Raw genomic sequence first — 10,741 nt, 5'->3', positions numbered from 1 at the left:
TGTAGCGTAGTAGGTACGTGATGCGATCATGCGACGCGAATCCAAGCAAGCGCCCCGTCTCGCGTAAATACGTGTAAATACTGGGTAGGCATCTAGGTAATACAAGTCTATCTATAAATTATTACTCTTCGCATAACTAAATAGGAAGGTACGCTACGGTACTCGTAACGTAGCCGTCATTATGCTGGTCGGTCAATGCTTTGAGAGTCGGCCAGAGTATTGATAATTAAAATGCACTTCCATTCTTTTAACGATTTGTATAGTATATTGCATAAATAGATAGGCACCATTCAAGACGATAATGTGAATGGTTAGATAGGTATGCCGCATAATTTCCGATTGGATCATATTGTTAGGTCTAAGTATATTTAGAAGTAGAAATTAAAATGAGTTCTTGGCATTTTAAAATTCGAGGCATCGTTTTTCGGTGTAGGTAAGTTAGGAAGTCTGTTTGTCGACTTATTCTTACCGATTTATGCCTAATATTTTTTCCTAATTTTCTCTGTATAAAACCTTTAAATAGCGGCTACAAAGATTTGATGAAATACCTATGCCATGATGATATGAATTTTCTTAAGACCTAAATTGTATCAACAGTAAGTAAATAGATTTCTTTCTTGGCGATAGGCCCTTTACGTGTGAGTTAAACTGTAGGTAGGTATGTGTATAACATTTCGTAATAAATACCGACCTAATAACCGTTTGAGCACTATGTTATATCTTTTCAGAAAGGTCATAACTACCTAGGGGTAATTAATAGTGTAAATTTAATGAAAATGAATGTGGATATCAAATATCAACGAATAATAATATAACAAAAAAGTTTTACCTGCTCTACGTAGCGACGATAATAAAGTAAATTGAAAGGTAGGTAGGTACTTAAGATTTTTAAAGTCTTAAATTAATCTAACTTTTACGTTAGTAATAAAATATTTTTTTTTGTAATTCTACGTTGGTATTTTTCATAATATTAGGACTTGTCGACAGTCATCATTATTATTTTGTGAATAAAAAGATAATACAACGCATGCACTACTTTGAATACTTTCATTCTAGTTTTCTAGGATAACTGTTCAAAGTTGACTTATCCCTGGACTTCGGAAAAGTAAAAGGGGGCAAAATACATACTAGTACTTTAAGTAAGATACTTTGTCCCACATAATGCATGCACAATGCACAGAACAATCTTTCACATGAAATGTAACGTGTGTTTCGTGAACAGAATAGAAAAATACATGAGTTTTATGTAAAAATAGAAAAAGGGCTATTTTTATTTTTAAACCTACGAATGATTTACAAAATTAAAACCTAAACATAAAACCTTTTTTACTTTTGAGTTTTAGATAGGTAATGATGATACTAGCAACATTATTAACCTTTCAATTCAGTCAATGTCAGTTTGCTGTCAGATTTGACAAAAGATAACCTTCCTTATGTCAAACAAAATAACCAAACGAACGAACGCTTGTTGGCTTGGAGAGTTTTCGTTTGTGAATTTTGAGATCGATTTTTCACAGAAGTAACTGCTAGTAAATAATTATTTAGTTTTAGGTTAGCTACAATCAGCCAAGATGGGGCGCCGTTCCATAAATACCACTAAAAGTGGTAAATACATGAATCCTACAGATCAAGCAAGTAAGTATTGGTTATATTTTTATGGAAACTCGTTTATAATTCTTCACGACATAATTTTTGTGTTTTAAATAGAAAAAAGCTAACACATAGTTTCGTTTTCATGTTGTTATAAAAATGGCCTAACTATCTTGGTCTTTCATTCCTCCATATCCATCCCACTCAAGGAATTGTTTGAATATATTGACTGCCCTAATGGTCGCTGCATTTTATGATGAAAAATATGTAGAAGGAAGCTTATAATGTACGTTACTAGCTTCCGCCTATGGTTTTAGCTTCATCCGTAGGGAACTACTTCGCACACATGGAATAAAAGAAAGGAGCTTGTTTGTTATTCTGCTATACGCTACCTGACCTATAAGCTACATTACTGCTAGTTAGATTTATCAGAATCCAGCCTATAGTTTTAACATTTAAGAGTAACACGTTCAGAGTACAAGACAGTAGAATTATTTTTTATTGTTCATGCCTGAATCCAACTTTTTCTGCCATCAGGAAAAGAAGCAAGGAAAAAGGAATTGAAGAAGAATAAACGGCAGCGGCAGATGGTGAGAGCCGCTGTACTGAAGATGAAAGATCCCACTCAGATCTTGGAGGAGCTACAGAAAATTGATGAAATGGGTAGGTTTTGTTTTAATTCATTTAAACTTTTTAGTTTGCATCCAAAACCTTTTAGTTACCCTTCCTCTTGAGGAGACTCTTAAGTAACTTCCCCCTATGCCTATATTCCTTGGGAACTACTTAGTGCACCGGGTAAAAGTTATACTTAACACTTAAATATTTTTTTTATATTGTTTAGCACATTCAAGGAAAGGAACATAATCTTCAGGTTTATAATAATAGTACAGATTATGTTGCATGACTATCCTACTTATGATTAATAATTAACTTACACAGTTAACTCTGATGAAATTAAATAATCTCACTCAATTAAATTCTGAAGACCACAATTACCAAGGTAATTGGTGGCAACACTGGGTGGGTTTTGAGCCGGTAAGAGTCCGGCACACCCCCTCCACTAACCCCGGGTGAAGGGTAGCCCATGAGGATTTTCCCCCTGATGAAAAAAAAATGATACTGAATTCTTTATTCTCATGTTTACCCAGAGTACAACGTCTTACAACCGTCACCGCTGAACGAAAAAGTTTTAAAAGAGAAAAGAAAAAAATTAAGGGAGACTTTTGATAGAGTTCTGAAGATGTATGTAAGTATCAAATATTTTTTTTTTAAATAACCTTTTACCATATTATCTCTATAGGATTATAGAGATTGCAAGCGATGGTGTTGCACAATATTTCCCAAAGTGTTGAAACTATATAGAATAACAAGGTAGATTAAAGAAATGCATGGTAATATGATAATCAAAATTTTACAATGCTATGATGACTTTGCATTTTTCTACCTGTACTATGGGTCTGATATTAAGGTAAACAAGATGTGAGTGAAAACATAACTTCTTGGCAGTTTAGGTAAAAAGAATAAATAAAATCTAAAAATGGGTGTTTTGTGGGGATTTTGAAAGCTATTTTTGCGGTTTGGTTTTCTAAAGAAAAATCATAACAGCCTAGATTAGTGTTGGATAACCGTTATAGGGTTCTCAACCTTATAAATGGGAAACCACATAAAACTTACATTGACAGGAAAAGAGAACAGTGAAATATTTCAAGATTATTCCCTTGCAATAACATTTTTAATCAAAATTCTAGGATAAAGATGACCCAGAAAAATGGGTGGACCTCAAACGTCAGGAAATGGAATATGAGAAAAGGAGGGCCCATTTGATATCATACTACGAATCTGTGAAGCATGCCCAGTCAGTACAAGTGGATGATATTCCTTTGCCTACTTTACAAGTAAGTTCCCTACATATATTGAATATTGTTTATGGTCATTTATGTTTAATTTTTATATTTTTTTCTGGTTTCTATGATAAGAATTTTACTGTGTCAGTTTTAATAAAAAATGAAAAAATACATATTAAAATAATCAAAAAAAGATCCTGCTTTAACAACTTTTCCTAAGAAAAATTAATTTTGGAAGTACAATTACTTTTGCAGGTACCAGATAACCTCATATTTAGTAATGTACCCTCACAAATACCTCTACCTATTGACGCAGTGCATCCTGTGGTTGTCAAACCTATACTGAAGAAAGATTCTGCATACAAAGTAAGCTGGTTTTTCTTTTCGTATACATATTAGACTCTTTTTGCTGCAAATTTTTTTACCAATGTGTTTCGAAACTCGATCAAGATGGTCCATTTCTGATGATCTCAATTTGTAGTATAAGAGTTGACATAAGGTATCTTTTCATTATATCTACTTACGTAATTTATAAAATTCGAACTCCCATTAAGGGTCTTTTCAGCTACATTGCTCTTCATCAGTTTCTTTTTCTAAATAAATCAAGATAATTTTAAATCACCACTTTCGTTCATATAAATCTTACACTAGAATACAACAGTTTACGCTTGTATAGTACCGCAATATTCTAGGAACGGCCGGTTGGCGTAGAACCGCCTGGCGTGCCCCCAGGCCCGCCGTGTGACTTCGAGATCTTAGTACTGGAAAAGGAAAAGCATGCTAAAGTACTGCGCTTCTCTGATATGCCGGATGAAGGACCACCTGGGGAGTGTGTAAGTATATTTATACGTAGCTATGTAGTTAATATAAAGGTTGTTGTGTCGTTGAGTGGCTAATCTCAGGAAGTACTGCTCCGATGGAAAATACTTTCAGTATAGGTTGTCAAAGTAATTTTATTTTATTTCAAAAAAGCCTATGAAAGCTCTTTCAAAACGTCAAACTAGTTGCACGGTTCCAAAGAGTTGGTCTTATGGAGAAGAACCGGTATGAAGCTACACAGACACTCAAAAAAGGTGTGTGAAGTAGTTAAATAGAAACAGCGGGAATCTGCTAGTTTTTATGTATCAAAATATTTTTATTTATTGCGCGTAATAATTATGAAATATCCACTGCTATCTTATGATAGATAACAATCTGGAATCTTTAAATTACACAATTTTGACTTTTGATTTGTTTTGTAAACTGGTAGTAGGTATTTTTTTATCACTATTTATCAAAAGATACCTATTAATACTTAGCATAGGAAATTCCTAATTGACTGACATTTGGGGAACTAGTTCTTGCAAAAAGGCAGTACAACATAGCCATAGACCATTCTCAATGTCTCTTAAACGAAGCCTATACAACACACAAAAATTTAACTAAACTCAAATTTTCAGGCACCATTACCAAAGGTTCAAGTTCAAGCGAAACCAGTTCCCGAAAACATAGACGGGGAAGTCGTTGAAGATGATTCAGTGAATCCTCAAGCGAACGCCGCGACTCAAGCACCCAAACCGACGTCCTTACAGCAACGCATGTTAGCGCTATCTGGTCAGAACATTGATGACTTTATGAAGGAAATGGAAGAGGTGCATCGGAAGAGGGAGAGAGATCGGGCTGCGGATTTGAATGCTAGGTAAGGATTATTTGAGGAATCTGGTTGTTGTTGTTGGCTTGGATTGTGATAGCTCAATCACCCAAACCGACGTCCTTACAGCAACGCATGTTAGCGCTGTTTGGTCAGAATATCGACGATTTTATGAAGGAAATGGAAGAGGTGCACCGGAAGAGGGAGAGAGATCGGGCTGCGGATTTGAATGCTAGGTAACGATTGGTTTGAGGTATTTGGTTGTTTTCATAGTATGTTAGCTCAGGCAGGCGCCCAAACCCACGTCCTTACAGCAACGCATGTTAGCGCTGTCTGGTCAGAACATCGATGACTTTATGAAGGAAATGGAAGAGGTGCACCGGAAGAGGGAGAGAGATCGGGCTGCGGATTTGAATGCTAGGTAAGGATTATTTGAGGAATCTGGTTGTTGTTGTCGGCTTGGGTTGTGATAGCTCAGGCGCCCAAACCGACGTCCTTACAGCAACGCATGTTAGCGCTGTCTGGGCAGAACATTGATGACTTTATGAAGGAAATGGAAGAGGTGCACCGGAAGAGGGAGAGAGATCGAATTTGAATGCTAGGTATGGTTAAGTTTGTTGGTTTATTTGAATTATGGTTGTGTCATTTTATGTTTTGTAAATTGTTCAGACATCGAAACGTTTTTATGACACATACGGCACCTTTTGTATCCTTATGTATTGATGATAAAAATTCGTTTTTTGTTAGCCTATGCTGTCCCACTATGTTGAGCAGTAGGTCAGGCAAAATTAATGCATTTGCAATGTGCGTTCACATCTGGCGAATGTGCAGCTCGAGGGTCTTTTGCGAGCTGCCTGCGTGCATTTTAGTTCATGCGCCGCTCCTGCGGCGCGCTAGGTCTTAAATGATTCTACAACATTACTGAGCCTATGTGCGTGGAGGAGCTCGCGGGCAGCACGTAAATGGATCGCGAGCTGCACATTTAAGGCGCATTCGCCAGATGTAGTCGCACCCTTTCGCAAATGATGAAAAAAATAGTGCAAGCATCCAAAATATAATGGAGTGATAATCAAACTTCCTTTTCTTACAGATTAAGCGCCCTCAAACGTTCGGGCGGTGGTCGCGACAGTGACTCGGACAGCGAGCCGGAGGGAGGCCCGCACGTGCCGCACGTGGCGCCGCCAGACTTCACGCTCGAGCCGCCCGGCGCCGAGCTCAGGCAGATGCCGCCGCCGCTCTTACCTCCTGGTGAGTGATCATGTATGTGACAGTGACTCGGACAGCGAGCCGGAGGGAGGCCCGCACGTGCCGCACGTGGCGCCGCCAGACTTCACGCTCGAGCCGCCCGGCGCCGAGCTCAGGCAGATGCCGCCGCCGCTCTTACCTCCTGGTGAGTGATCATGTATGTGACAGTGACTCGGACAGCGAGCCGGAGGGAGGCCCGCACGTGCCGCACGTGGCGCCGCCAGACTTCACGCTCGAGCCGCCCGGCGCCGAGCTCAGGCAGATGCCGCCGCCGCTCTTACCTCCTGGTGAGTGATCATGTATGTGACAGTGACTCGGACAGCGAGCCGGAGGGAGGCCCGCACGTGCCGCACGTGGCGCCGCCAGACTTCACGCTCGAGCCGCCCGGCGCCGAGCTCAGGCAGATGCCGCCGCCGCTCTTACCTCCTGGTGAGTGATCATGTATGTGACAGTGACTCGGACAGCGAGCCGGAGGGAGGCCCGCACGTGCCGCACGTGGCGCCGCCAGACTTCACGCTCGAGCCGCCCGGCGCCGAGCTCAGGCAGATGCCGCCGCCGCTCTTACCTCCTGGTGAGTGATCATGTATGTGACAGTGACTCGGACAGCGAGCCGGAGGGAGGCCCGCACGTGCCGCACGTGGCGCCGCCAGACTTCACGCTCGAGCCGCCCGGCGCCGAGCTCAGGCAGATGCCGCCGCCGCTCTTACCTCCTGGTGAGTGATCATGTATGTGACAGTGACTCGGACAGCGAGCCGGAGGGAGGCCCGCACGTGCCGCACGTGGCGCCGCCAGACTTCACGCTCGAGCCGCCCGGCGCCGAGCTCAGGCAGATGCCGCCGCCGCTCTTACCTCCTGGTGAGTGATCATGTATGTGACAGTGACTCGGACAGCGAGCCGGAGGGAGGCCCGCACGTGCCGCACGTGGCGCCGCCAGACTTCACGCTCGAGCCGCCCGGCGCCGAGCTCAGGCAGATGCCGCCGCCGCTCTTACCTCCTGGTGAGTGATCATGTATGTGACAGTGACTCGGACAGCGAGCCGGAGGGAGGCCCGCACGTGCCGCACGTGGCGCCGCCAGACTTCACGCTCGAGCCGCCCGGCGCCGAGCTCAGGCAGATGCCGCCGCCGCTCTTACCTCCTGGTGAGTGATCATGTATGTGACAGTGACTCGGACAGCGAGCCGGAGGGAGGCCCGCACGTGCCGCACGTGGCGCCGCCAGACTTCACGCTCGAGCCGCCCGGCGCCGAGCTCAGGCAGATGCCGCCGCCGCTCTTACCTCCTGGTGAGTGATCATGTATGTGACAGTGACTCGGACAGCGAGCCGGAGGGAGGCCCGCACGTGCCGCACGTGGCGCCGCCAGACTTCACGCTCGAGCCGCCCGGCGCCGAGCTCAGGCAGATGCCGCCGCCGCTCTTACCTCCTGGTGAGTGATCATGTATGTGACAGTGACTCGGACAGCGAGCCGGAGGGAGGCCCGCACGTGCCGCACGTGGCGCCGCCAGACTTCACGCTCGAGCCGCCCGGCGCCGAGCTCAGGCAGATGCCGCCGCCGCTCTTACCTCCTGGTGAGTGATCATGTATGTGACAGTGACTCGGACAGCGAGCCGGAGGGAGGCCCGCACGTGCCGCACGTGGCGCCGCCAGACTTCACGCTCGAGCCGCCCGGCGCCGAGCTCAGGCAGATGCCGCCGCCGCTCTTACCTCCTGGTGAGTGATCATGTATGTGACAGTGACTCGGACAGCGAGCCGGAGGGAGGCCCGCACGTGCCGCACGTGGCGCCGCCAGACTTCACGCTCGAGCCGCCCGGCGCCGAGCTCAGGCAGATGCCGCCGCCGCTCTTACCTCCTGGTGAGTGATCATGTATGTGACAGTGACTCGGACAGCGAGCCGGAGGGAGGCCCGCACGTGCCGCACGTGGCGCCGCCAGACTTCACGCTCGAGCCGCCCGGCGCCGAGCTCAGGCAGATGCCGCCGCCGCTCTTACCTCCTGGTAACTTATACTACTACATGTCCAACAACTTAATATCTCTTATCCACAGATAGACAGGTTATTGAAATTCGCAGCAAATCAATATTTTTCTTGATTGGGGATAATATTTTAAAATTTTATGGGCTAGTTCCTTGACGTGTAAGGACGGAGCTACTAACGTTCCTCGTTCCCCTAACATCCGCATTTTGGCGCGCTACTTTCTTAGGAGATTTTGCATTATGTATATCTCCGCTTGTAATTTGGTTCGAAAATAAATTTTCGTCAACATACATAATTAGAAATAGCCAAATAACCTACCAATATGTCTACAGGTCTCCGGCCACCACCTCTCCGTGCGCCATTAGCGCCGCCACTCCGTCTGGGCCCGCCCGGGCCACCTCCCGGTCCCCCCGGACCACCGCCCGGGCCCCCGGGACCACCGCCTACAGGTAAACATTTCGTGCCTGAATATGGATATTTTTTTTGATAGGTACTGCAATAATTAAAGCTGTTGCTTGCAGTACCTATACCTATACCGTCTGACTCGGACAAGACGACTCTTGTCCGGGTCAGACTGTTGAGCATTAAAAAAGAGGGATGTGAAAGAAAAAAATTATTATTATTATACATAATTCAGATCTATAAAAATATTGTAAGGTCATCCATGTTTTAGCGCCGATGCACACCAAGCTATTTAAACAACGACGGCATGCTTTTATGTTGTCTTTCTTAGCGTTTAAAAACGCGTTTAACAATTATATCTGCCTTGTTTTTAAATGTTTTCGATGCAATACATACGACTGCTATGACGCAGCTACTTTACGATAAAAGACCTGTAACCTACAGTAAGACAACAAAAACACTAATAAACACATGGGCATATCGTTCCTCACTCTATCTTCAATTTCTAGGCCTTCCCCGCGGCATGCTACGCCCGCCGGGCCCGCCGCCGGGAGCTCCGCCCCGCCTGCTGCGGCCGCTGGCGCCGCCGCCGCCGCCCAAACCGCATCCACAGCTCTCCGTGCTCAGTGCAGCACCGCAGCTTATTACTAAGAAGGATGCTCAGCAAGGTTAGTAGTAGTTTTATTTTTTATATTTACTTTATTTGTTAGGAGTCAAAAAACAGGAACATAACCAGTCATCAGAACCTTGCACCGGTCTATATGAAATAAAAACCTTTGACTAAAATTAATGTTATTCCTGTTATGGTCAAAGACCGTCTGTTAGTCTTCAGTGCTGATTTTGGTAGATAACAGGTGAAAGTAGGTACCCGGATCATATTCAGGGAATGCTTGTCTAACACGGGTAGTGTACACCGCATATAGCGAGGTCAAACTATAAGGAATTTATAATTGTCTAGTTAATAAAATTTCAGACATTATTTTTGAAACTATAAAACCCCCTACAAAAGTTTACTATGACCGTCCCTAAAATCCCATTATCGGTCGCACACCAATTAGTTTTTTTTTCAGTTCAGTTGACAAAACCCGTCCGTGATCAAACTTATTTTGCTTTTATTTTACAAAATATTCCATCCTGTAGCTACACCTCGTTCAGTATCCAAAAATATTTATTCCAGGTGCAACAATCAGTGCCAAACCACAGATAAGGAATCTATCAGCCGACGTCACCAGATTCGTGCCGTCAGCTCTAAGAGTCAAACGCGAGGACAAAAAGCCTAAGCCGGGAATCAAATCCGGGGCCATACAGAGGCCGGCTGACATACCTAAACAAGTGCCGAGCAAGGACGACGCTTATATGCAGTTCATGAAGGAAATGGAAGGACTTTTGTAGCGAGTTATAAGACTAGGTGTTTTTAGGTCATGCGATTTTCAACTTTTAGTGAGAGAGTTAAGGTTCAATTTTGATTGTTGGGGCTTGACCGTGAGTAAGAAACAAAGGAACTATGAATTTGAAAATCCTTTGATTAGATGGCAGAGTACTTCGTTCTGTCCTAGTCTAACTACTGACTCCAGTAATGGAATATAATTTATAAATAATCTAAGACAATATTCACTCTAAAAATCAGTCTTTAACAGTCATTTGTACGGAATCGTACTTCTGACGTGAAGATGGAAATATTTCTAAAAATACGACACAGTAACGTATTTTTATATTAGGTTAATACGATTCGGTAACATTATCGTCGATATACTTTTAATTGAAATACTATTTTCTTTTAGCAACTGATTTTCAAAATGGCTTCGAATAGCCACAGCATGCCCAAAGTCATAACAACGTGCTAGCCTACGATCTAATTTTGTAAATACTATGTTTAGGTTATAAGTATGGAATAATAAAATGATTTTAACGTTTTCGATTCTGTCATTTTGTTTAAAATCCAAAACTAATATCACACTTGCTCTATATTCCAAAAGTAGGAAGTATAGAATCTTTTGTTTTTAATATTTTTATCGTTATTACATAAGTTCAAAAACGAAACAATTTAATTTTGCACTGCC

At 43.5% G+C, this 10,741-nt stretch overlaps 1 protein-coding gene across 1 annotated transcript; it reads left to right on the top strand.

Moving 5' to 3' along the window:
* Positions 1-1,421: 1,421 nt before the first annotated feature.
* LOC124635167 (WW domain-binding protein 11) lies at positions 1,422-10,594 on the top strand. Its single transcript, XM_047170973.1, has 11 exons — positions 1,422-1,635; positions 2,128-2,253; positions 2,739-2,836; positions 3,339-3,485; positions 3,690-3,800; positions 4,127-4,267; positions 4,874-5,112; positions 6,155-6,312; positions 8,612-8,728; positions 9,191-9,349; positions 9,859-10,594. Exons 1-11 carry the CDS (start codon positions 1,572-1,574, stop codon positions 10,071-10,073), a joined length of 1,575 nt encoding a protein of 524 aa, XP_047026929.1. The 5' UTR covers positions 1,422-1,571; the 3' UTR covers positions 10,074-10,594.
* The last annotated feature ends 147 nt before the right edge of the window (positions 10,595-10,741 follow it).

This window comes from Helicoverpa zea, chromosome 12 (assembly GCF_022581195.2).
Source record: "Helicoverpa zea isolate HzStark_Cry1AcR chromosome 12, ilHelZeax1.1, whole genome shotgun sequence".
Classification (NCBI taxonomy): Eukaryota; Metazoa; Arthropoda; class Insecta; order Lepidoptera; family Noctuidae; genus Helicoverpa; species Helicoverpa zea.
The sequence above is the reverse complement of the archived record's forward strand: the minus strand, read 5'-3'. Positions and strand labels throughout refer to the sequence as shown.

Bases quoted from the DNA above. Each gene is read 5' to 3' on its own strand.
- LOC124635167 (XM_047170973.1), top strand. From the start codon at position 1,572: ATGGGGCGCCGTTCCATAAATACCACTAAAAGTGGTAAATACATGAAT. The intron at 1,636-2,127 runs GTAAGTATTGGT...TTCTGCCATCAG, and splicing joins GAATCCTACAGATCAAGCAA to GAAAAGAAGCAAGGAAAAAG. The intron at 3,486-3,689 runs GTAAGTTCCCTA...TTACTTTTGCAG, and splicing joins TTCCTTTGCCTACTTTACAA to GTACCAGATAACCTCATATT.